We start from the raw sequence: 26,072 nt of genomic DNA, 5'->3' as shown, positions 1-26,072 counted from the left end.
TTACAAAAGGTTGTGGAAAGCAGAAGTGCTACAGAAGGCATGTTTAGAGAGAAAGTGTGACGCACTTCTGGAACCAGAGACCCAGAAGCACTGGATCTCATTTGATGCAGCGATGCTTTAGTTCAAATCTGTTTTTATACAGTCTATGGTTAAAATGCAGATACTGAGTAAAATAAGTACAAGTATCTGGTCAAAAACATACAGTACTTGACTGAAAGTAAAGAAGTACAACTTAAAAAAAAATTGAAACAGTATATAAAGACAGACATATAAAGGTTTGGAGGAAATAGTCCCCGTGACGTCATCACGGAGGGAACACAGCAGCACAGATATGTCACGCTATCTAAAACAGTGTCTGTTCTGGAGACTAACTCGGTTTGTTCTCTCGTGATCCCAGAGGACGGTCAGATCTGTTTGTTCAGATGCTGAGTGTTATCCGTCCGCGGTCATCTGGACAGCGTCAGCTCACGCTCGTGTTACGCAACAGGCTCCTCTTTATAAACAGCAGCAGCGTCTGAGCTCTCCTCTGGAGCGGATCATGAAGACCTTCTGCTCAGTTTGGCTGCTTCTCTCTCTGGTTGAGCTCAGTCCGGCTCCACCCGTGTCTCAGGAGCCCCCGCTCGCGTGCACAGGAGCCCCGGGTCACGCGCCGCAGTCCGAGGTAACACGCTATGAAACCGTGAACTACAGCTAAACATTTGATGAAGAACAACGTGTTTCCTGCAGAACTCACCGCAGTGTTTGACTGGTTCACTGAGCGTTACTGTGTGCTGTTTGAGTGTTGTTAAGTGGCTACCGGGTTCTTTTAGGTGGTTGTTAGGGTGATGTTAAGTGGCCAAAGTATTGGGGTGTTGCTAAGTGGTTACTGTGTTCTTTTAGGTGGTTGTTAGGGCGTTGCTAAGTGGCTAAAGTGTTATGGTGTTGCTAAGTGGTCACTGTTATTATAGGTGGCTGTTAGGGTGTTGCTAAGTGGTTACTGTGTTATTATAGGTGGTTGTTAGGGTCTTGCTAAGTGGCTAAAGTGTTGGGGTGTTGTTAAGTGGTTACTGTGTTATTATAGGTGGTTGTTACGGTGATGTTAAGTGGCTAAAGTTTTGTGGTGTTGCTAAGTGGTTAGTGTGTTCTTTTTAGATGGTTGTTAGGGTCTTGCTAAAGTGTCAGGGTGTTGCTACGTGGCTACCACATTCTTTTGGATGGTTGTTAGGGTAGGGCTGTGCAAAAAATTGAATGTGATTTTCATGCGCATATCATCAGTAAAGGCGCTTTTGTGATTAGTGTATCTCCAGCATGTGTGTTCAGATCAGGGTTGCCAGGTTTTCACAACAAAGCCTGCCAGTTGCTTCTCAAAAATAGTCCAATCACATTTACAGGGGGTTCCCCGATAAAAATTGCATCCCGGGGATAAAATAAAAATTTATTTGGCAGTGTTGTCTTGGTAGAATTCACATTTTAGGGGCTAAATATCACGATATTGGGATTGGCGTTGTTTCAACCTGCTGACATGAAAAACAACCGCGGACTTGGCAACACTGGTTCAGGTGGAGCGACATTCACTAAGCAGAGCCGTAGTTCACTGACAAGCTACACAAAATCAGTTTCAAAATCGGCAATGAATCGCCTGCGCAGCCCTATTTGTTAGGGTGTTACCAATTGGCTACCATGTTCTTTTAAGTGGTTGCCAAGGTGTTGCTAAGTGGTTACCACATTCTTTTGGGTGGTTGTTAGGGTGTTGCTAAGTGGTTACCACATTCTTTTGGGTGGTTGTTAGGGTGTTGCTAAGTGGTTACCTCATTCTTTTGTGTGGTGGTTAGGTTGTTGCTAAGTGGTTACAACATTCTTTTTTGTGGTTGTCAGAGTGTTGCTAAGTGGTTACCACATTCTTTTGTGTGGTTGTTAGGGTGTTGCTAAGTGGTTAACACATTTTTTGTGGGGTTGTTAGGGTGTTGCTAAGTGGTTTACACATTCTTTTGGGTCGTGGTAAGGGTGTTGCTAAGTGGTTACCACATTCTTTTGGGTGGTTGTTAGGATGTTGCTAAGTAGTTACCACATTCTTTTGGGTGGTTGTTAGGGTGTTGCTAAGTGGTTTTGGGTGGTTGTTAGGGTGTTGCTAAGTGGTTACCACATTCTTTTGTGTGGTTGTTAAGGTGTTGCTAAGTGGTTACCACATTCTTTTGGGTGGTTGTTAGGGTGTTGGGAGTGGTTTCTTGATCTCTGGTTTGCTGATCATCAGTTGGTTATTCCAAAAAGCAGGTTAACTTACATTCATACAAACCCCTTCAGAGTTTCATCCCTCAAAGTCAAGTTTTAGTCTTAAGTAGGGCTGCACCATAAACCGCATGCAATTTTATTTAATGCGCATCTGGTCAGTAAAGCTGGCTCTGAAATTAGACAAAAAAAAAGTGCATTTTTTTGTTTAGCCATTTTGCTTTCACATTTGTTTTAAAGTCAGACGAGTCACATTTGTATTGTTATTATAGAAATACATTAAATGAAAGAAAAAAATGTATAAAAATGATGTAGATCTTCAACAGCTGTTTCCATCCCAAGTTGTGAATTTAACTTATGTGCAAAATTGGAATATTGCATAAAACATTTGCAAATAAACCACCATTTAACAAAATCACCAATTCCTGATAAACTGACACCAAATATCACTATGAAAAATGGAAGTTGCTGCAATATGAGAACCAACTGCTAGGCTTTGTTCCATATATAATGATGACCGCAGTAACAAGCCTGTTGTACTCTCCTGCTTTCAGATGCCCGATGTTTGGGAACACAATCCTGTGAGACAGTTATGAGAGGAAATTATACCAAATCATTTCAGAATGGTTAAAATAACCTTTATTTTATGCACATGTCTTCATATCGGATAAAAAAATGAACGGTATCACTTTTATTTTAAGGACCAGTTCTCACTATTGACTAGTTGCTGAGTATCATGCACATCACTAGCACATTGACTGTTTATTAATACTTAATGTCTTATTCTGCATGATCTCTTACTCCTAAACCGAACTACTATCTTACTATTAACACGCAGCAGATTAGGAGTTTGAGGCAAAAGTCATATGGCGTTATTTCCCTGTCAAATGTCGAGAGCGCATAATTGTAGAGCGAAAGTACATTAATATAATATATGTTATATATTATCTCTCTATAGAGGGTTTTCACGACGCGTCATCAACCCGGAAGTCAGCCATTTTGGAGGCACTGAACGTAAACAGTGCCATTGAACTGAATGGACTCGCAAATTTGGCTGATTATTGCTTCTGAAAAATGGTCAAGTTTTGGTCTGTACTCATTGGTCGCACCGAGAAAAAACATTTCTAGTTCTATAGACTGCTGAAAGTTAAAGAGAAGAGTGCAAAAAACTGATGAAAGATGGCGTTTGAGGTAGAGAGAGGCACAGCATCAGCCACATGTTTAAATTAAGCATTATCTATGGCTACATTTTTGACGTAAAATAGTTAACTATGGGTACATACACACTGTCAATCCGATTATCTTTGTATCCGTTTGGAATATTATCTAAAATGATGTCCACGCTGTATTGCAACTGTTCAGGTCCGATTTGTGTGTCCACGCAGCTCTTTGACAACACGGCAATGATGTTGCGTTGATGGAGGGGTATTGCATTTGCAATATAAATGTTTTCTTATTTAAATTTGACGCGTCTTTGCATTGACTTAACATTGAAATCACTCGCGCCTGACGCGCTATTCGCGTCCGGTCTGAACGCACCTTTCAGTGCGTGTCCTGTCCACTACAGTGGCAAAAGTCCGCTCAGTGCGCATGGCATCGCTGTAACGTCTCCGCTTTGGGGTGTGTCTGTTGCAATTGTGTTTAATCTAAGTTTTTTTTCAACACACGGACAGTGGTTAAGGCGGCTCTGGCCGCGCTGGACTAAGTTACTGCGTCTCGAGCTGCAGAACTGTGGGAGGCTGGTAAGTTACTGTTTGCACAACTCTTTTTCCGCGCCGGTTTCAAAATACTTTTCAAAAATAATAATTTTCTGCTCGTCCGGCACTTTGCAACAACACAGCCTTGTTTCGGCAGCGACTTTCAGCATGTTCCCTATAACAATGTCTGATGTTTACATTTTACGTGGCGTGAGAAAGTCACATAAACCACGCGAAAGAGCGTTCAGACTGGTGGATTTCCTGATATGTGATTTGAATAGGATATTAAACCACATATGGATGTATAGCTTGAAATGGATTTCATGTGCTTTTTTTTGGACTGACAATCTGAACGTAAGTTAGTCAATGTCGGGATATGAAATAAAAGTAAGGACTAGTTAGAGAAGCTAGCTCGTTCAGATCTTTACCACATATTACCTTAAGTTTGTCAAAATGTTGAGCTCTTTCCTGCTTTAAGTCCTTCTCTATATGATTTTGCAGCTTCCATGTGTTGTTCCCGTGGTTTAGACATCAGAAATTAGTGTAACAATGTGTTCAGTAGTACATAAACAGTGCAATCCATGCCGTTGTTTACATCCGAGTACCTCCAATATGACCGCGCATCCGGGTAACTGACCAAATCGTGACGTAGGTGCAAACCCTCTATATATTAATCTCTCTGCTCGCGCGCGGAATATAATGTGCGGAGCGCGAATCGCGCTCTCAGATACACGTTGCTCTTGTAAGAATGTTCTCTGGGCTCGCTCAGAGAGTATGCCTGCACTTAAAACGTGTTCAGTGCGATCGCGAATCTCTCCTCTTCACTTAAAGTAAGCGTGTACGTGCTTAGACTGCGTCCTGTGCGTTCGCGCATGGCTAAGTAAGTACTCTTCTCTTCGATTTCTTTCTCTTTGCTCTTGGCATAAACGCTGTCAAAACGGCAACAACCAATCAGAAATAGGCTTCAATGACTGACCAATGAAAATGCGACATCGTACATGGAATCTTATTGGTTGATATTGAACCGCACATGGAACACATGGAATAAGTTCACTGAAGTTCAATCAAGACGATACATTTGACATATTTAACATCAAAACAAATAAAACTGGTTACCTGAGATCGTCGATTCGCCGGATCCATCTCTGCTCGTCTTGATTGAACGTCAGTGAATTTATTCCATGTTATGATTGATGATTAGCTGACTTTCTCAGACCACATTGCTAAAACTGTCTGATCCTGCAGATTTACTTTATTCATCATCAAGAAGATCAAGCCCTTTCTTTGGGAACATGCTGCACAACTCCTTGTTCAAGCTCTTGTTCTGTCCAGGCTGGACTATTGCAATGCTCTCTTGGCAGGTCTTCCAGCCAGTTCTATCAAACCTTTACAATTAATCCAGAACACGGCAGCAAGATTAATTTTTAATGAGCCAAAAAGAATACCCGTCACACCTCTGTTTATCAATTTGCACTGGCTTCCAATAGCTCGTATAAAATTCAAGGCATTGATGTTTGCCTACAAAACTACCACTGGCTCTGCACCCATTTACCTAAATTTGTTACTTCAGACTTATGTGCCCTCTAGAAGCTTGCGTTCTGCAAGTGAACGTCGCTTGATTGTTCATCCCAAAGAAGCACAAAGTCACTTTTACGGACTTTTAAATTAAATGTTCCTCCTGGTGGACTGACCCCCCCCCCCCCCCCAACTCAATCCGAGCAGCTGAGTCCTTAGCCATCTTCAAGAATCGGCTTAAAACACATCTCTTCCATCTTTATTTGACCCTCTAACATTTTGTATTTATTTTCTTTTCATTTATTATGCAATTGTGTGTGTATGTATGTGTATATATGTAAATATATGTATATGTGTGTGTGTGTGTGTGTGTATATATGTTTTTTTTGTTTGTGTTTTTACTTTTTATTCATTAAAGTATCCTAAAAAAGTATCACATGTTCTGTAAAAAAAAATATATATATAATGAATCGTCATATTAGAATGATTTCTAAAGGATCATGTGATAATGATCCTAAAAATTCAGCTTTGCTTCACAAAAATAAATGATAATTTAAAGTATAATACATTTAAAAACAATTATTTGAAATTGTAATAATGTTTCACAATATTACACCTTTTTTCTGTATTTTTGATCAAATAAATGCAGGTTTGATGAGCAGAAGAAACTTCTTTCAAAAACATAAATAGTAATGTTTCCAAACTTTTGGTCTGTACTGTATATATATATATGTGTGTGTGTGTGTGTGTAAAAACCTATAACACAGCTTGCTGTATTCTTTTTTTTATTCTATCTGTTTTATTTTTATTTATTATATTATTTAAAATCCCATGCTACGTGTACTGTATTAACCTAACTGAGACTTGTTATAGCTCTTATATATCATTGCTCTTTTTGTTGTTTTTGATTGCTTCCACTGTCCTCATCTGTAAGTCGCTTTGGATAAAAGCGTCTGCTAAATGAATAAATGTAAATGTAATGTTCCATGTGCGGTTCAATATCAACCAATAAGATTCCATGTACGATGTCGCGTTTTCATTGGTCAGTCATTGAAGCCTATTTCTGATTGGTTGTTGCCGTTTTGACAGCGTTTATGCCAAGAGCAAAGAGAAAGAAATCGAAGAGAAGAGTACTTACTTAGCCATGCGCGAACGCACAGGACGCAGTCTAAGCACGTACACGCTTACTTTAAGTGAAGAGGAGAGATTCGCGATCGCACTGAACACGTTTTAAGTGCAGGCATACTCTCTGAGCGAGCCCAGAGAACATTCTTACAAGAGCAACGTGTATCTGAGAGCGCGCGCCCAGTTCCCGCGCGCGAGCAGAGAGATTAATATATAGAGAGATAATATATAACATATATTATATTAATGTACTTTCGCTCTACAATTATGCGCTCTCGACATTTGACAGGGAAATAACGCCATAAAGTCATATTTATAGTGAGGATCTGACCCCAAACTAAATCTTGATCAAGTTATCTACCTCACCTCAGCACACATTAATGCACATTCTGGTGTTCCCATGCAGGTTTTTTTATGCAAATATCCCAAAATTCTCCTTAAAACAGGTGGATGGAAAGCGCTTTCCATGAAAAGCATTGCTTCATGTTCTAATAGTGCTTTAAAATCCCAGAATGAGCTTCATCATAATGTGTGAATCTGTCCGACCTATTGAAAACCTCAGAGGAAAACTGAAATGGTGTACACGGGATGAGTTTAAACGGATCATGATTTTACTACATTTGCAATCATTCGCTGTACAAATACATTTACAGTGCATGACCCAAGCGGATCTCTGCAGAGTTTGAATCAGCGGTATCCCTCCACAGATCTGGACCGTGTGCAGGGCTTCAGTTCTTCCACTTGCTCTTCTTGGCGGGCAGCTGTCCCGTGGCCTCCAGGTGTTTGTTGACCAGATCTTCCTGTACGGAGGGCAGACAGGGCTGATATCTGCTGTACTCCATGGTGTACTCGCCTTTACCCTGAACACACACACACACACGCGTCAATATGAAACACTGGTCACAACCATCAGCACGTGGTTTTGTTCCTTCACAGGGAACTTCTGCACTTTGAAGAGCGATTACGAAGGCAGTTGTTGTCTTGTTTGTTCACAGTGTGTCCTCATCTGTACCTCGGTGCAGGAGCGCAGCTCGGTCGAGTATCCGAACATGTCGTTCAACGGGATCTGGACAGAAAACAGCAGGTCAACAGAGATTAGTCGTCCATTATGCCAGTATGATCATAATCAGATTTCTCTCTCTCACACAGAACTGTAGGACTTGAACATAAAACACAGTAGCAGATCTCATCACAGTAAATCGGAGTCATATTTCACTCCAGAAGTCTGCTGTGTGCTGGATGGGAACTATATACACACACAAAAAAACATTATATTATTATTTGAGGGTTTTATTTATTAATTCATTTATGCTATTTGTTATATTCTATAACTGTAAACAAACAACTAATAATAATACCATAGTATAAATACTTTGTTTTTGTTTTTGCTTGACAGTCAATGAAATATTGAGATATTTTGTCACTGGAGAAGAGCCGGAGGCTGCAGGCTCAGGACTGCATTTCTAGGACCCTATAGTTTTTATTTAGTTTGGTTATTTCTTGTATGTATGGATGTATTAGCAGTTTATACTCTTTTATAGCACTTTGCATCTTTATTTTTAAGTAATTATTGAGTTGTTTAATTTCATAAATGTAATTACGGTCCTCACCAACCCCTCTTATAATATTAACCTAATCTATTTCAATATATTCTTTGTTTTCTGGTTTTACACTCAGTTTTCTTGTAGAAACGACTCGAGTCTGTGTGAGATTTTGGGCTTATAAAGACGTGACCGGTGAGATCTGGTTGTGTTCAGTCCGTGTGACTGAAGGGACTCACATCAGCGTAGAGTGTGAAGTAGCCCTCGGCCCCGTCCTGTCCCGTGATGACCCCGTGACGACGGTTGACCCCTGCAATAACGGCCCCCTGGAACTCATTCGGGGCCACGATCTCCACAGACATGACCGGCTCCAGAATCACCACGCTGGACTTCTCAAGGGCTGGAGACACAGGACACTCACGTGAAGCTCTGCTCAGACGTCAGAGAGAGAGATCTGATCTGATCTGACCATCATACCCTGTTTTACAGCGCCCTCTCCTGCCCGGATGAAGGAGATCTCGTTAGAGTCCACCATGTGATGAGCTCCGTCCTCCAGGATGAAACGCACTCCAGATATCTTGTGTCCCGTCAGAGGACCCTTCTCACACGCTTCCCTGAAGCCCTGAGGACAGACACCACACACACGTCATCAGAGATAGAAACACTCAGCCTAAAGCCAGAGATCAGACGGAAATGATCAAACCGAAACCGATGCGCTCCACAGAAGAAACCAGTTTGGGACGACGTGAGGCTGAGAGACCGTAACATTTTGAAAGTCATAATTTCTGTATTTTAGTTTTGAAGGAATATACCCTTTCAGATCATCGGAGATCAGGATGAGTTTGTGTCTTCATCAGGTTTGTAGAAATGTAGCATTGCATCGGTGTCTCATCAGTGGATGCTCTGCAGTGAATGGGTGCCGTCAGAATGAGAGTCTGATAAAAACATCACAAACACATAGTCTATAATCCATAATAACACTTCCTCCAGTGAAAAAGTGCATCTGCTGTTGTCTCTCACATATTAGTTTAGATCTGTTTAAACGCTGCTTGATCTGTGCAGATTTCTCTCCTGATTCAGACCAGAACACTTGTTCACTGGAGGAAGTGTTATTATGGATTATTTGGGTTAAAATCATCTTAATGCTGGATGTGTTTCATCTTTTGTCTTCTCCAGATGTTCACTGATGGACTGGAGTGCTGTGGATTATTGTGATGTTTTTATCAGACTCTCATTTTGACGGCACCCATTCACTGCAGAGCATCCATTGATGAGACACTGATGCAGTGCTACATTTCTACAGATCTGAAGTACTGAGGTCTCCTGAGTGTGGATGTGTGAGAGATGCGGGCGGTCACCTTCTCTACAGCGGGCACAAACTGTTTGGGGATGTTGGTACCGACGGTCTCGTCACTGAACTCCAGCTTCGTGTAATTCTCGGGGTCCAGCGGCTCCAGGACACCAATGACCTTACCGTACTGACCCGAGCCTCCAGACTGCTTCTTATGAGTGAAGTCAAACCTGCAGCATAAAACACCACCCATCCGCATTAGTGCTGGCCTACACACATCACATATTCACTATCCATCTCTGGTCGGGGAGATGTAAATATATACACATACACAGATACACTGCATTTCTATCCTCACTCAACAATGTTCACTTTTTATTTAAAAAACGTAAGTCGACTAATTAAAAATGTATTATGTAGTGATAAATAGACAGACAAATTAGATAAAAGCCTTGATTCACTTTAAATGGATTGTACAGTATTTTACTTACTGTATTAAATATTATGTATGTGGCAAATCAGTTTGGTTGCAATGACGTTTACTCTGATTGACCTTCATATTTATCTTTATAATCCATTCCTAAATGCATCACAAACTGTGTAGTGCTTCAGCAGTCAACTGTTTTAATCTAGCTGCAGTGTCTCTTTAAGAGGGGGCGGGGCTAGTGCACAAAACCGGAAGTTAAAGCCTCTCCCAGCAGTAACTGTTACAGGCAGCTTCAGCTGGAGATCCCTACATTTCTTCATCTTTTGTTTGTTCAACTGAACATTTCTTCATCCTTCATTTTGACAGTGATCACATGTACTCGGTCTGTTACGCAACAGTCAGTGATAAAGGGTGAGAGTCCAGTGCCTCGCCCCACACAGCCTCTCAGGTGTTTGTTTGTGCTCTGACTCTCTCAGACGGCCGAGGACATGGCCAGCACCGGAGATCTGGAGCCCACACACTACCCAGCGCGGCGGGCGGCTACGGTGGCCCTGCATTACCTGAACACACACCACGGCTCGCCCTTCAGGGTGTTCGGACTGCAGCAGGTGCACAAGGCCAGCGCGGAGGTGAGGCACTCATGACACCTGTGAAGTGTGTCCTTGGATCACAGTGTTTGCTAACGCTGGCTAACTCTGGTGTTGACAGGATGTGGCAGCAGGAGGCAGGAAGTACAAGCTGGATTTCTCCGTGACAGACTGGGCCAGTGGCAGCGAGGTACACTTCATTACTAACGTGTCCAGAACCACTAACCAGCTCTAGTTTACTGAGCACAGATCATACAGCATGCATGGCAAGCCATTTTAACATTTAATCCTTAAAACTACTGTCTATTTTCACACTACCAGCACTCATTTTCCAGCTACTAGCATCTATGTACCAGTACTTGTTCATTAGCTACTAGTGCTTATGATTAATATAATTGTACTGCTTTAAAAGATAATACTACTTCTCAAATAGATACTACTGTGTTTCAGTAGTGACTAGTAACTATTCTACTGTTACAAAAGATACTAGTGTATAATAATTATGCACCAGTGTCTAATGAATAACTACTAATCTATTAAAAAGGCACTAATAGCAAATGAAAAGTAATATTTTTTTGATTTAAAAAAAAAAGTGAGTGAATAGTTGACGTCTGAATGGCAGATCCCCGTAGGAGTCAATGGCAAAAACTGGCATGTGTTTCTAGTAACAGTAGAATAGTTACTTGTCTACTGAAATAAGTACTAGTATATTTAAGTTACTAGTAGATAAAGAACAAGCAATAGTAGCTAATTAATAAGTGGGATAGAAACTAGTAGCTAAAAATAGTACTAGTAGCACTAAAACAAATACTATTCAATGTTGAGATGGCTTGCCAAAGTTGCCATACTTTCAGTAAATCATTTTAAATGTTTTACTCTGTAAATGAGCTGATATTATTCTCCTCACTCCTCAAAGGAAACATAAACTAGCTAATTACTATCAGGAGACCAATCAATAAAAGCTCAGATGAGTCTTCAGCAATACAACAGTTAAATATCACAGTAGTAATTTATGCAAGCCTGTTGAGTAACGTACATGTTGCATTAGTCCAAAATATTCCATCATTAACTAAGTGCTTCTCATCATTTAAACAATGTACTTTTCCCAGCTTTAGAAACATTACTGAAAATACAGATATTCTTGTGACACCAAATTTAAATAAGAAGTGTTACATTAATATATCCTGACAAATTTTTTAAAGAAAAATAAGAGCATGAGCGTAAATGTCAAGCTCATTCGGTCTAACTGATGGATAAAGATTACTTGTAGTGCATCTTTATGATTTAATATGGCTTGTTTCAGTCTTTTTGAGCAACGGTTCCTCAAACTTAAAATACTTTAATCACAGTAAAAAAAGTGAGAAAAGTGAAAGTGAAGTGACATTCAGCCAAGTATGGTGACCCATACTCAGAATTTGTGCTCTGCATTTAACCCATCCGAAATGCACACACACAGAGCAGTGAACACACACACACACACTGTGAGCACACACCCAGAGCAGTGGGCAGCCATTTTATGCTGCGGCGCCCGGGGAGCAGTTGGGGGTTCGATGCCTTGCTCAAGGGCACCTAAGTCGTGGTATTGAAGGTGGAGAGAGAACTGTACATGCACTCCCCCCACCCACAATTCCTGCCGGCCCGGGACTCGAACTCACAACCTTTCGATTGGGAGTCCGACTCTCTAACCATTAGGCCACGACTTCCCCAGTAGACTCATTCAGAAGGTTCTCCAAATATTCCAGAATATAAATTTAATTTGTAGCATTTGGTGAAGAGAACAATAATGAACCTACTTTGCTCTGATGGACTTGATGAGAGATGTGTCTTATTCACTAGGTGCTGTTACTTAATTATATAACTTTAAATTGCTGAACTATTATTACGCTCCTTAATGTCAATGCATTGAATATTTATTTTCTGATGATGCATATTTTCATCCCTAAATCTGGACATTAATTTGATGCTTTGTCACACAGTCTGAACTCAACCACACTGCAGTATAACATGATCAGCATCTGACCTTTTGCACCTTCACACGTGCATCTTTTCGAGCTGATAGAGAACAGTAGGGTCGATTAACTCTCGGTACACAAAAGTGTGAGCTCAGTAAGATTTTTTAAATGAGAGAAATCATATCAGAAGTCATTCTAGTATGTTGATTTACTGCCTCTGATGGGTGATGTGTGTTGTTTGTGTGTAGGGCCCAGCGCTGCGGTGCTCGGCGGACGTGTTGTTCCCCCAGGCGGAGCGGCACAGTGGTCCTGAGGTGCAGCTGCACTGTGAGGCCCTGCAGCAGCTCAACCGCACCGCACAGGAGGAGCACGCTTTCTACCAGAGATACATCTCGCCTGAGAGCGCCATCTCTGCACGCGACATACCAGGTGTGAACAACACCTGAACAATCCTGCATCTGACACGGCAGTCCCACAGTGCACTGCAGTGCCCCTCTCTCTCTCTCTGTGTGTGTGTGGTGTGTGCAGACAGCTATGGTAACGTGAGCGAGGAGATGCAGCCGTTCTGGCGTTTGGCTCGTGTGGCCGCGTCCTTCATCATGCTCCGAGAGTCCAGTGAGAACACAGAGTTCAACATGGCTCAGGTGGCCAGCGTCACCCAGCAGGTGAGTGCAGACGCCCCCCGCTCAGACTGTGTGATTATGGGATTTATTTTACTGAAACACAAACACTGTGTGTGTCTCAGGGGTCGCGCGAGGAGCAGCTGATGTTGGAGTTTGTGGTTCTTCTTCATGACTTCCCCTCACAGGTAACACAGAAACACTACTCATCGTCTGTGGACACTGATGGACACAGAGGCCGTGTGGGTGTGTGTTGACGGTGTGTGTGTGTGTGTGTGTGTGTTCTGAAGGAGATCATTCAGTGGAAGCTGCTGGCGTCCTGGTCTCCAGACAGAGGCGTCAGGGTCCTGCAGACCGAGTGGCAGCCCAGATGCCCTCACGCCACCAAACCACCGAACTGACCCCGAGCTGCATGTGTGCCAGTCATCCAGACCAATAAACACAGAACTATACAGCGGCTGCAGTGTGTGTTCATCACAGACATTTTAGTTTCTTTTGTTTTAGGTATTTTAGCACATCAGAATAAACTAAATGAAAAAGAGGAATTATAATTAAATAATAACAACTAACATTGTTTTATAATCTTACTCCCACAAAAGTTCCCCTGAAATCAAAATAGATTTTTATTTTGCTGTTGGTATGAATATATTAGATTTAACCCTTGTGCATTGTTCAAATTCACTACCCTTTCGTTATGTTCGGGAAGAAAACATCCACTAAATTAAACTACTGTAAAAATATCACACGAAATGACTTGGTTTCAATATAAAAAGTGATTGTGAACTGGATATTTTGTACCTTTTATCACAGTCTTGGGCATGTCAAAGATTAGTAACAACATTTGCTTGGATGCATTGTTAGTATTAGATTAATTTTTTCTCCCTCATTTACTGTTCGTGGCTGTTTTTGCCCCTTTGACTTCCATTATAACTACATCTTTATTGCAAAGCCATGACGCCATATAATCATCCATTCTTGATGGTTGGTGGTTTTCCCTGTTGGGAAGAGGTCAAATTTATTACTTTTACAGTTGATCACTAGTATAACAGCATATTATATTGTGTGTGTGTGATAGATACAGAGAGAGAGAGAGAGAGAGAGAGAGAGAGACCTTTGTGCACTTGCCTTGATGTATTTGAGAAAATCTAAAACACCTCAGCTCTCAGAACTACATGGAGTAAACACTAACAAAATAAGTGTGTTTATGCACCTGCTGCCTTTTGATGGTGAGAAGTACAGACCAAACAAAAACAAGTGTATTTAACACTTGCATGCCCTCCTGCTGGTCATTTACTGATGAGAAGAGCAGCAAGCGACACGAGAAAGGGCTTGACTTGTACCAACGTTTTAGAAATGATTCTGCAGCTTGAACCCTCCAGCGAGCTGCGGCTTATTTGAAGTTGTTGTTGTATTTTGGTTCATAATACAAACCCAATTACAAAAAAGTTGGGACACTGTACAGATTGTGAGTAAAAAGGAATGGAATAATTTACAAATCTCATAAACTTATTCACAACAGAATATAGATAAGATATCAAATGTTGAAAGTGAGACATTTTGGTCTGGCATTATCCAACATGACAATGCCAGACCACATACTGCATCAATTACAACATTATGGTTGCGTAGAAGGGTCCGGGTACTGAAATGGCCAGGCTGCAGTCCAGATCTCTCACCCATAGAAAACATTTGGTGCATCATAAAGAGGAAGATGCGACAAAGAAGACCAAAGACAAGAATGGGACAACATTCCTATTCCTAAACTTGAGCAGCTTGTCTCCTCAGTCCCCAGACGTTTGCAGACTGTTATAAAAAGAAGAGGGGATGCCACACACTGGTAAACATGGCCTTGTCCCAACTTTTTTGGGATGTGTTGATGCCATGAAATTTAAAATTTAACTTATTTTTCTCTTAAAATTATCCATTTTCTCAGTTTAAACATTTTATATGTCTGCACTCACTCAAATCATCAACACATCTCTCCACACTGGTGTTTTTCCCTCATCATTTAGAGAGGCACGTATAACTCCACTACTTAAACAACCCAACCTCAATCCATCTCTTTTAGAGAACTACAGACCAGTTTCCCTTCATTGCAAAAACACTTGAACGAGCTGTGTTCAAAGTCTCTACATTTCTCACACACAACAACCTCCTTGACAGCAACCAATCTGGCTTCAGAAGTGGACATTCAACTGAGACTGCCTTGCTCTCAGTTGTTGAAGCTCTAAGACTGGCAAGAGCAGAATCCAAATCTTCAGTACTTATCCTGCTTGATCTGTCCGCTGCTTTTGACACGGTTAACCACCAGATCCTCCTATCAACCCTACTGGCAAAAGGCATCTCAGGAACCACACTTCAATGGTTTGAGTCTTACCTATCAGATAGGTCCTTCAAAGTATCTTGGAGAGGTGAGGTGTCCAAGTCACAACATCTAACTACTGGGGTGCCTCAGGGCTCAGTTCTTGGACCACTTCTCTTCTTTGTCTACATGGCATCATTAGGTTCTGTCATCCAGAAACATGGCATTTCATACCACTGCTATGCTGATGACACTCAACTCTACCTCTCATTTCATCCTGATGATCCCACGGTTGCTATTCGCATCTCAGCTTGTCTAACAGACTTTTCTTCCTGGATGATGGACCATCACTTTCAACTCAACCTTGCCAAGACAGAACTGCTTGTGATTCCAGCAAACCCATCGTTTCATCACAATTTCACCATCAAGTTAGGCACATCAACCATAACTCCTTCAAAAACAGCTAGAAGCCTTGGAGTTATGATTGATGATCAGCTGACTTTCTCAGACCACATTGCTAAAACTGTCCGATCCTGCAGATTTGCTTTATTCAACATCAAGAAGATCAAGCCCTTTCTTTGGGAACATGCTGCACAACTCCTTGTTCAAGCTCTTGCTCTGTCCAGGCTGGACTATTGCAATGCCCTCTTGGCAGGTCTTCCAGCCAGTTCTATCAAACCTTTACAATTAATCCAGAACGCGGCAGCAAGATTAATTTTTAATGAGCCAAAAAGAATACACGTCTAACTACCGTTCTAATCTTTTTATATTCTATTTTCTTTTCATTAATTATGCAATTGTATGTGTGTGTGTGTGTGTGTGTGTGTGTGTGTAAAGACCTCTAACACTAGCTTGCTCTATTCTTTTATTTGCTCTATCTGTTTTCTTTATATTATATTATTTAAAATCCCATGCTACGAGTACTGTATTAACCTAACTGAGACTTGTTATAGCTCTTATATATCATTGCTCTTTTTGTTGTTTTTGATTGCTTCCACTGTCCTCATCTGTAAGTCGCTTTGGATAAAAGCGTCTGCTAAATGAATAAATGTAAATGTACTCTATGTTGTATTCTGATTAAAATATTGAAATTTGAAACTTTCACATCATTACATTCTGTTTTTATTCACAATTTGTACAGTGTCCCAACTTTTTTGGAATCAGGTTTGTGAATTATGTTCATAAATCTGATGCAAAGTAGATTTTTTTTTACAGAAAAATCGAAAAGTGAAGGATTTAAAGGTTTTAAACTGGCTTTAGCATTAAGAAAATACAAGAATTTCACACATAGGCCGTCTGTACTTCTCACCATCAAAAGGCAGCAGGTGCATAAATACTCTTACTTTGTTAGTGTGTACTCCATGTAGTTCTGAGAGCGGAGGTGTACATTTAGATTTTCTCAAATACATCAAGGCAAAGAGCTCTCTCTCACACACACACACACACACTTTAATTACAAATTTGACCTCTTCCCAACAGGGAAAACCACCAACCATCAAGAATGGATGATTATATGGTGTCATGGCTTTGCAATCAAGATGTAGTTATAATGGAAGTCAAAGGGGCAAAGCAGGGAGAAAAAATGTAAATCAAATGCTGCACAAAAACTAACAATGCATTCCAAGCAAATGTTTTTACTAATCTTTGACATGCCCAAGACTGTGACAAAAGGTACAAAAATATCCATTTTTTATAAAACATCCTTTTTATATTGAAACCAATTCATTTTGTTTCTTTGTTAATTACGTGAAGAGGACTCTGATTATGAATGACAACTCACTGTAAAATTCATACACTATACGGTTGAGTATGTTGTGCACAAGTACACAGTGTTTAAGGGCATAGTGTAGAGCGCATCATTTGGGACGCAGCTTCAGTCTGCAGCCAGTACAGATCAAAGATCACACTGCACTGCATGAACTGTTTCAGGTTTTAGTTTTAGTTTAGGACGAGATCTTTATCCGACCAGCAGCTATGAATGTGTGTGACGTGTGTAAATGCAGGACTTACGGCACAGCGCTGGTCACCGTCTCTCTGAAGGCCACTTTGGGTTTGCCCATCACACAGGGACAGTTGTATTCCCTCTCCATCCTCTGTAACACACAGACTCCTGAGGATCAGGGGTGTGTGCTCACACACACAGCGGCTCACACAGGTGCATGCGGTCAGTACCTGCGAGTAGATCTCCAGATGCAGCTCTCCCATGCCCGAGATGATGGTCTCCTTACTCTCCGTGTCAAAGTGGACTCTAAACGTGGGGTCTTCTCTGGTGAAGCGATTGATTCCCTTGGAGAACTTGTCCATGTCGTTCTGGAGGACAGAAGACGCTGCATTAGTGTGTTCCTGAAGGGTCAGCTGTGAGAGAGCGGGTCAGTGTGATGCTGATACCTTGTTGGAGGCTCTTATGGCCATGGAGATCACAGGATCAGGAATGTGAATGGATTCCTGCGAATACACGTTATCATCAGGATTACTACACACATACTGTAATACTGTAACACAGACAGCTGGGCTCTGATTTACATCAGTATTAGCATGATGATCGCTCTCACTCAGGGTTATTACAGGTAAGAAAGAAAATAAAAAACATTACAAAAATTAATAATAATAAAAAATTCAATTGGAAAAAAAATATAAACTATTTCAGCCACTTGCTAGGCTACATTTATCTCTTTAGGTTCACTTGACAAACTAAAATAAGTCAAACTGCAATAAAAACTATATACATCATAAAAAATATATATAATATGAAATTAGAAACAGATTCAAAACATTAATAAAAATCATGATAATATTGCAACAATATAAAAATTTCACTACTTATATTCTCTTAGATTTAGATTTTAGATTTAATCTTTCCTGTGACAGAATTATTTTTTTAACTGCACCATTTCAGACAAAACTGTGAAAATCAACACTAAATCAATCATAATTCGAACAATTCTGACTCGTTTAGGAAATATATACTACTCAGATGTTTGGGTCCGGTATGACTTTTGTTATTTATCTCTTTTTTTATATATACTTATTACGAAATTAATATGTTTACCCCACAATAATGCATTAAACGTATCAAACTAGACATTTATTCATTCTGATCAACTCACTATTCACCTGTGAATCCTGAAAGATAAAATGATCCTAATCATTTTGGATCCTAATGAAGCAAATAATTACCGTCCCATCTCCAACCTCCCATTCATTACTGAACTATTAGAACGAAATATTACAACAGCTCATCTTCATAACAATAACCTCTATGAACCTTTTCAGTTTGGTTTTCACCAGAATCATAGCACTGAAACAGCCCAGGTAAAATTCTCTAACGATCTCTTACATCCTGATCCTTCTCGACCTTACCACAGACTTTGACACCATCTCCCACTCAATTATTTACGAATGTTTGGCTGCCAATGGGATCACTAATAATGCACTAGTTTTTTTTTTTTCAGTTGTATCTACAAAATATTTCAGTCAGTGAAAAATGTGGCATCAAAAATTGCCAGTCACTCATGGTGTTCCTCAGGGTTCAGTGCTGGGACCATTGCTTTTTATCATCTACATATTACCTCTTGGCAATATTCTCTGTTATTTTGGGATCAATTTTCACTGCTACACCAATGATACACAACTTTACCTTTCCTCAAAACCAAACACAATCCTCTTCCTCCCTCTGCCCTCACTTCCTGTCTACAAGCCATCAGCAATCGGATGTCAACTGAAAATAGAAGTGAGTTTCTCCTCATTGGATGGTTAAAAAGTTACACTCTCCAAAACTCATCCTTTCACTATGTCAGTTGATGGGTCTCCGATACTCATCTCCTACCAAGTCAAAAGTCAATAGTGTTTTTGTTCATTTTTAAAACCCAAATCAAGATATTTCAATGAAACCAGTGAGGTTTGTTTTTGTGTATCAAGCAAGCACATTAAAGCTTCTGTTGGCCATATCTTATTCGCTCTATGATTGTGAATATATATACTTATTACGAAATTAATATGTTTACCCCACAATAATGCATTAAACGTATCAAACTAGACATTTATTCATTCTGATCAACTCACTATTCACCTGTGAATCCTGAAAGATAAAATGCATCACAGTTTCGACAAAAATGTGTTCAACACTGATAATAATCAGAAATGTTTCTCGAGCAGTAAATCATCATATTTTCATGATTTCTGAAGATCATGTGACACTGAAGACTGGAGGAATGATGCTGAAAATACAGCGGAGCATCACAGAAATGCAGAACATTAATAATCCTCAAAATGTGCTTCATGTGTGGTTCAGAGGTGAGGATGTCAGCTCTTCATCACATACCATGGAGAGGTTGGCATTGGTGCGGGCCGTGAAGGTGTCTCCACTGGCACAGTCGATGCCGAACAGAGCGCAGATATCTCCAGCATACACCTCCTCCACGTCCTGGAGACAGAAACTCAGTCTCAGACTCAGGGCTGGCAGGAGCGGTGACTCCAGCAGCAGACGTGCCTCACCTCCATCTGATCAGCGTGGAGCCGCACCAGTCTCTGCACCCTCACCCTCTTCCCCGTGCGGGTGTTGTGGATGTACTCCGTCTTCCTCAGACAGCCCTGATACACGCGCACGTACGTCAGCTGCCCGAAGCGCCCCGCCTGCAGACATGATGCTAATCAAACACAGCTCAAACTCTGAGAACTGAGAAAACCTTCCTGGGGTCCAGCTTCACCTCCAGCTTGAAGGCCAGGCCGACGAACGGATGCGTGTCGTCTCTCGTGGGGTCCATCAGGATCTTGGAGCCGTCACTAGACGCCCTGAAACGTGGACACAGATTTCAGACTCATTGCAGTAGTGCAGGGTCAAGAACTTTTTAAGACTAAGTACAGAAAATGTTAGAAACACAAGACGTCAACACGCTCTCGAAATGTAAAGCAACACTTCAAAGTTTGAAGATATGAACTCCTACCCATCTCCATTACTTTTGCATTCATTTACAAAATAAGGTTTACTGTACCTTCTGATTACATCCTAATAAAGTGCTGTTATTCCTCAGTATTTCTTTCTAAAAACTCTTTAATCAAAATAATTGTAACTTTTAGTCTTGCTTTCTGTCTGAAAACCAACCAGATTGAAAGGGAAAACCAGTTTTCATTCCCCATTGACTGATACCTGTCCTTTTTTTAAGAATAAACTCAGTTTGTATCTCCAGTAAATGCATCTTGAATTAAGGATGTTTTTATATTTGTACTGGGAAACGAGACAGAAACGCTGAGGAAGAGATTCACTAAACATCTCCTGAGGACGCTGGGGGAAGCGAGAGGAAAACACTGCAAACTCACTCCTCGTTCAGGATGGCGTAGTTCTTGACCTCGGTGGGATTGGGCAGATACTCCAGCGCAGCGTCCAGCAGCGGCTGAACTCCTTTATTCTTCAGGGCACTGCCCACCAGGACCGGGGTGAACACCCGCTGGATAGTCGCCCTGCGCACAGCAGCCTGAAACCACCGAGAAACACTTCAGGAAAGAGATCAAATAAACTCATAACAGTGAGAGAGAGAGAGTTTGTGAAGAGATGCAGAACTGAGAAATGCAGAACTGCATCAGTGTGTCATCAATGGATGCTCTGCAGTGCTACAGTGTCCTTGTTACACATTGCATGTACTTGCTGTCTATGAAGAAAGCAAACAGTCTCACTAGGGACTGAAACAGAGCTTCAGATTATTGAACAGTATCAGTAAAACCTTGATATCATCCACTGTGGGAACTTTCTCCTCCAGAAACATCTCTCCCAGCGTCTCATCGGCGTTAGCCACACACTCCACCAGCTCCTGTCTGCGGTCCGCTGCCTCGGCGCGCATCTCTGACGGGATCTCGTCGAAACGAATGCTCTGACTTCAGAGAGAAATTAAACAGACAGGGAGATGAGAGAGGCTGTGATTTACAGCATGTCTCAAGGTATAAACCGCTAAAGAAAGTCAAGCATCAAGCACACGCTCTACCCGAAAGGGCCCTCGAAGAAGACGCTGCGCTCCTCGATCAGATCAATGATCCCTCGCAGATTTCCTTCCAGTCCGATGGGAATGTTGATGAACGCTGCATTATGATTCAGTTTAGTCCTTGAAAAAAATATATACACACATTTTAAAATATTAATCAATAAGTAATATAAATGTCTCTGCACATATCTGCTCGAAAAGAAATCACTAGACTCATTTCTAAGTCCAAGAACTCCCTACTGTTCAGGTTAACACCTGTTTGCCTTCTGTCACACATTATAACATCCATAATTAACTCCTCCATACTTACTGCCACTGTCCCTGCATCTCTCAGGATTGTTTCTGTTAAACCTGGTTTGGATCCTAATGAAGCAAATAATTACCGTCCCATCTCCAACCTCCCATTCATTACTGAACTATTAGAACGAAATATTACAACAGCTCATCTTCATAACAATAACCTCTATGAACCTTTTCAGTTTGGTTTTCACCAGAATCATAGCACTGAAACAGCCCAGGTAAAAATCTCTAACGATCTCTTACATCCTGATCCTTCTCGACCTTACCACAGACTTTGACACCATCTCCCACTCAATTATTTACGAATGTTTGGCTGCCAATGGGATCACTAATAATGCACTAGTTTTTTTTTTTTCAGTTGTATCTACAAAATATTTCAGTCAGTGAAAAATGTGGCATCAAAAATTGCCAGTCACTCATGGTGTTCCTCAGGGTTCAGTGCTGGGACCATTGCTTTTTATCATCTACATATTACCTCTTGGCAATATTCTCTGTTATTTTGGGATCAATTTTCACTGCTACACCAATGATACACAACTTTACCTTTCCTCAAAACCAAACACAATCCTCTTCCTCCCTCTGCCCTCACTTCCTGTCTACAAGCCATCAGCAATCGGATGTCAACTGAAAATAGAAGTGAGTTTCTCCTCATTGGATGGTTAAAAAGTTACACTCTCCAAAACTCATCCTTTCACTATGTCAGTTGATGGGTCTCCGATACTCATCTCCTACCAAGTCAAAAGTCAATAGTGTTTTTGTTCATTTTTAAAACCCAAATCAAGATATTTCAATGAAACCAGTGAGGTTTGTTTTTGTGTATCAAGCAAGCACATTAAAGCTTCTGTTGGCCATATCTTATTCGCTCTATGATTGTGTCCATCATTGTTTATATGTGAATAAAAGCCTCCATTGTATTTGTTCATCATCTAAAGCAGGGTTTCCCAAAGTGGGGTTCGTGAACCCCTGGTGGTTCGTGAGGGTATTGCAGGGGTTCGTGAGTTGGTACCCATGGTACCTCTGCGAGTTAATACAGTTAACAAATGAATAAAACAAATGCATAGTTAAAAAGTTTTTGCAAAAAACGTTACAGGTTTATACAAATGTGATGTAAAATCTTAAATGTATGAACAAAATTATCTTTTGGGGAAACCCTGTAAAAAAAAAAAAAAAAGTAAAAAAAAAAAAAAAAAAGATTTTATATATATATATATATATTATAAAAAATGTAATTACATTGTAAATAACAGTAATATTAATTTTTATAATTTGTCAAGTGTAATAACTAACAACAGCTATGTAAATATTACTAAAACATTATAAAAACATTTTTTAAATTAGTTTTAAAAAAACATGCAAATGTGCCATTAAATAATTGAAATATGTATTTAAAATCGCTGGGGGTACTTCAAGTACACAATTAAATCAAAGGGGTTCAGCTGACAAAAAAAAGTTTGAAAACCCTGGACTAAAGCAATCGCGTGCGTCTCTTTAGACTTGAATTAAACCACTATATTGATATGATGTTTGAGTTTTATTTCTTTAAGAATACTTTCAGTAGAGAGGCAACACAGAGTTCATTCTAATATCCTCAAATGTCAAAGATTCCCCAATGTCTCATGGGTTTGAATGGCATGAGGGTGAGTGAGGGAGTTTTAGGGTAAACGGTTCCTCTAAACACCTCTGTGCACAGTTAAGCGTGTTCCTGGATCATGACCTCTGTCCGGTCTGGGTCAGTCTGGGTCAGTGTGTCCTCACCTCAGCTGCTGCAGTGCTCGGCTGGGGTTGGCACCCTGCCGGTCCAGTTTGTTGATGAAGGAGAGGAAGGGTACACCGTAGCGCTTCATCTGCCGGTTGACGGTCATGGTCTGACACTGCACTCCTCCGACGGCACACAGCACCAGCACCGCTCCGTCCAGCACACGCAGAGACCGCTCCACCTCGATGGTGAAGTCCACGTGACCTGCATATCAGCAGTACATACTACATATGACCTAGCACATGAAACGAGTGTGCTACACAACATCACCGCTGTTTTCTGTCAGGTCAATTACTAGAAGTGCAGAAAATGGTAAAACAATGCATTTGTGAATTAGCAATAAATACTGGTTAGCAATATCAAACAGCCTGAAGAACTGTTTTCATTCAGGTTAGAATAACTGGAAGAAAATGAGACCCTAAGCCCTTAACAATTCAGTTACAAAAGCCCAAAATAAGGTGAATCTAAGCATGATGTTATACGACTCCATCACACTCCTGAATTCACTTCAGTTATCATCTCACAAACACAGTCATCTTTTACAATTATACACTGAAAAAATAAATGGGTGAGTCACTGAATCGCACACATATTCAGTAGCTCAGCTAAAAAATGTTTTTTTAAATATTTTTCTGTTTTATTTAATGGGAACATTATTTCTGACTGTTCTCTGATAGTTTCAAAACCTTGTTTTTATAAAGTTTTAATAAAAAAATAATTGGTTTTAGGAACATTAGAGAAAACATTAAGGGAACACTCCATTTAATCATTGTGTGAATGCCTCTGAAATTAAGAAGCAATGTTATAAATAAAATAGATAAGAAGAATGATAAGATAAAATGTGTAGCGTGAAAAATGTATCAATTATATTTTTGTGCTAATGTTTTGAGTTTAATGTTATTAAAGAGCAGACTCATAGCAACAGGTTAAAGTTAAAATCGTCTTAATGCAGGATTTGTTTCATCTTTTGTCTTCTCCAGATGTTAACTGATGGACTGGAGTGCTGTGGATGATGGCACCCATTCACTGCAGAGCATCCAGTGCTGAGTCCTTCCACATCACTGGAAGAGTGTTGTGTTTAACCCTTCGGGAGCCGGCTCCCTGCTAGCTGGACGTGTGTTAGCCCCTGTTTTCTCCCAGCATGCCCCCTGTCTCTCCGTGTGTGTGGCAGGTACCTGGCGTGTCGATGATGTTGATGTTGTGATCTCTCCACCTGGTGTATGTGGCAGCAGACTGGATAGTGATTCCTCTCTGTCTCTCCAACTCCATCGAGTCCATGATCGCTCCCACTCCATCCTTCCCTCTGACCTGAGACACACACACACACACACACACACACCGCGGTGAGCTGACAGCGCGGGTCTGAGCCCAGGCCGGAGAGAGAGAGCCGTGTGTGTGTGTGTGTGTGTGTGTGTGTGTGTGTGTGTGTGTGCAGTCACCTCGTGCATCTCCGCGATCCTCCCGGTGTAGTACAGCACTCTCTCCGTCAGCGTGGTCTTCCCGGAGTCGATGTGCGCAGAGATGCCGATGTTCCGGATCCGCTCGTTCGGTGTGAAGCCATTCGAGCAGCAGCGACAGCTGACCAGCACCTGACACACACACACACACACACACACACACACACACACACACACACACACACACCAGAGACATCAGAGAGCCACGAGTAACACACACACACACACACACACACACACACACACACACACACACACACACACACACCTGTCTCTTCTTGTGCAGGTGTCGCTGAGTTAAGGCTGATGCTGCTCTCAGAAGCCGCATTGTGAGCTGCTGTAGATGTCAAAGTCACGCCGACCGGCTGCTTGTGAAACAGCTTCCTGTTCTACGGTGAGCCGAGAGGGACAAAACAGACCAACGATTTTCCAAACGATTTGCGTGACGCGGCTGAAACCTGCGCTTTTATTTTTCCCCCATCTCTATTATTTCCCTACACTTTCTCAATTTTTTCATATTAAATGGCACATTTTAGTTTTCTATCATTAGAAACTAAAAACACACAATAATAAAAATATTTATTATTATTGCACTATTTTTTAGTATGAAACAGACGCCTTAAAATGGTTTCGTTTTCTATAAAATACAGTGGATAATTAATCATTCTCAAATTGTAAGTCCTCACTGTATTTAATAAAGTACTGTTACTCTTGAAGCGAAGGCACCTCCAAGTGTTTCTGCTACTTTAATCATAACTCGAAATGGACCGGTTGGTTTTTTTTTTTTTGCAGAGAGAGAGTCTTTGTTTTACGGCACTTTAATTTATGAATATAAAGCTTTCCACAAAATAAAAACATTATAGGGCAAAAGTATATAATAGCCTATGTATATATTCGATTATCCTGAACATGGAAATAATATAAAGATTGACAGTGCACATTTAATTGAGATCTGCTTTAAATATTAATAATGAAACCTTAATGTCGTGTAACTCCATCTGTGTGAAGCAGTGCGAGAAAGCACTGACACACACCGAGCACACGGTGGCGCTGTCCTCATCCAAAGAAGAGCCTCTTACTCTGTTTACCACAACATAACACAATATAAAGTACAACATTACGCTTTATATATATCATGGTTTCAGTAAATGTATAAATGTTTTAGTTATGAATAGAATATTTGATATAATGTGAAGCATCCTAGATCAAAAATGGCTCTCACATCATCCTCATCATCAGCAGCAGACGGAGCTGGACACAGATGTGTTCACACAGAAAAAAGAGGAGAATATGAGAGAGAAACAACACTGAAGATTGAAATCGAA

The 26,072-nt window shown here is 40.8% G+C and overlaps 2 protein-coding genes and 1 long non-coding RNA gene across 4 annotated transcripts; 2 read left to right on the top strand and 1 right to left on the bottom strand.

Annotated features, from left to right (window-relative positions):
* Positions 1-391: 391 nt before the first annotated feature.
* On the top strand, positions 392-13,417 carry lxn (latexin). The gene is made up of 7 exons (XM_059533675.1): positions 392-661; positions 10,278-10,430; positions 10,510-10,578; positions 12,589-12,769; positions 12,869-13,005; positions 13,086-13,148; positions 13,251-13,417. The coding sequence occupies exons 1-7, from the start codon at positions 539-541 to the stop codon at positions 13,359-13,361; spliced, it is 837 nt and encodes a 278-aa protein (XP_059389658.1). The 5' UTR covers positions 392-538; the 3' UTR covers positions 13,362-13,417.
* LOC132123448 (uncharacterized) lies at positions 1,157-2,481 on the top strand. Of its 2 annotated transcripts, none has more exons than XR_009426513.1 (3): positions 1,157-1,769; positions 1,867-2,069; positions 2,145-2,481. It is a non-coding gene; the product is annotated as an uncharacterized LOC132123448 (long non-coding RNA). The 2 variants fall into 2 exon arrangements; XR_009426514.1 differs by having other exon boundaries at positions 2,113-2,481.
* Positions 7,264-25,156, bottom strand: gfm1 (G elongation factor, mitochondrial 1). The gene is made up of 18 exons (XM_059533661.1): positions 25,016-25,156; positions 24,730-24,879; positions 24,466-24,598; positions 23,290-23,494; positions 21,238-21,354; positions 20,980-21,130; positions 20,579-20,733; positions 19,969-20,053; positions 19,757-19,894; positions 19,584-19,685; positions 17,651-17,707; positions 17,435-17,572; positions 17,273-17,355; positions 9,442-9,604; positions 8,561-8,705; positions 8,323-8,483; positions 7,555-7,608; positions 7,264-7,402 (listed from the first exon to the last, which is right to left on the bottom strand). The coding sequence occupies exons 1-18, from the start codon at positions 25,073-25,075 to the stop codon at positions 7,271-7,273; spliced, it is 2,229 nt and encodes a 742-aa protein (XP_059389644.1). The 5' UTR covers positions 25,076-25,156; the 3' UTR covers positions 7,264-7,270.
* Positions 25,157-26,072: the final 916 nt, after the last annotated feature.

The sequence above is a fragment of the Carassius carassius genome, chromosome 41 (genome assembly GCF_963082965.1).
Source record: "Carassius carassius chromosome 41, fCarCar2.1, whole genome shotgun sequence".
Classification (NCBI taxonomy): Eukaryota; Metazoa; Chordata; class Actinopteri; order Cypriniformes; family Cyprinidae; genus Carassius; species Carassius carassius.
This window is presented reverse-complemented; position numbering and strand designations above follow the sequence as displayed.

Coding starts and splice junctions, on each gene's coding strand:
- lxn (XM_059533675.1), top strand. CDS start 539: ATGAAGACCTTCTGCTCAGTTTGGCTGCTTCTCTCTCTGGTTGAGCTC. Junction 12,770..12,868: donor CTCTGCACGCGACATACCAG/GTGTGAACAACA, acceptor TGGTGTGTGCAG/ACAGCTATGGTAACGTGAGC. Junction 13,149..13,250: donor TTCATGACTTCCCCTCACAG/GTAACACAGAAA, acceptor TGTGTTCTGAAG/GAGATCATTCAGTGGAAGCT.
- gfm1 (XM_059533661.1), bottom strand. CDS start 25,075: ATGCGGCTTCTGAGAGCAGCATCAGCCTTAACTCAGCGACACCTGCAC. Junction 24,880..25,015: donor ACCTGCACAAGAAGAGACAG/GTGTGTGTGTGT, acceptor TGTGTGTGTCAG/GTGCTGGTCAGCTGTCGCTG. Junction 20,734..20,979: donor CCACAGTGGATGATATCAAG/GTTTTACTGATA, acceptor CGGTGGTTTCAG/GCTGCTGTGCGCAGGGCGAC.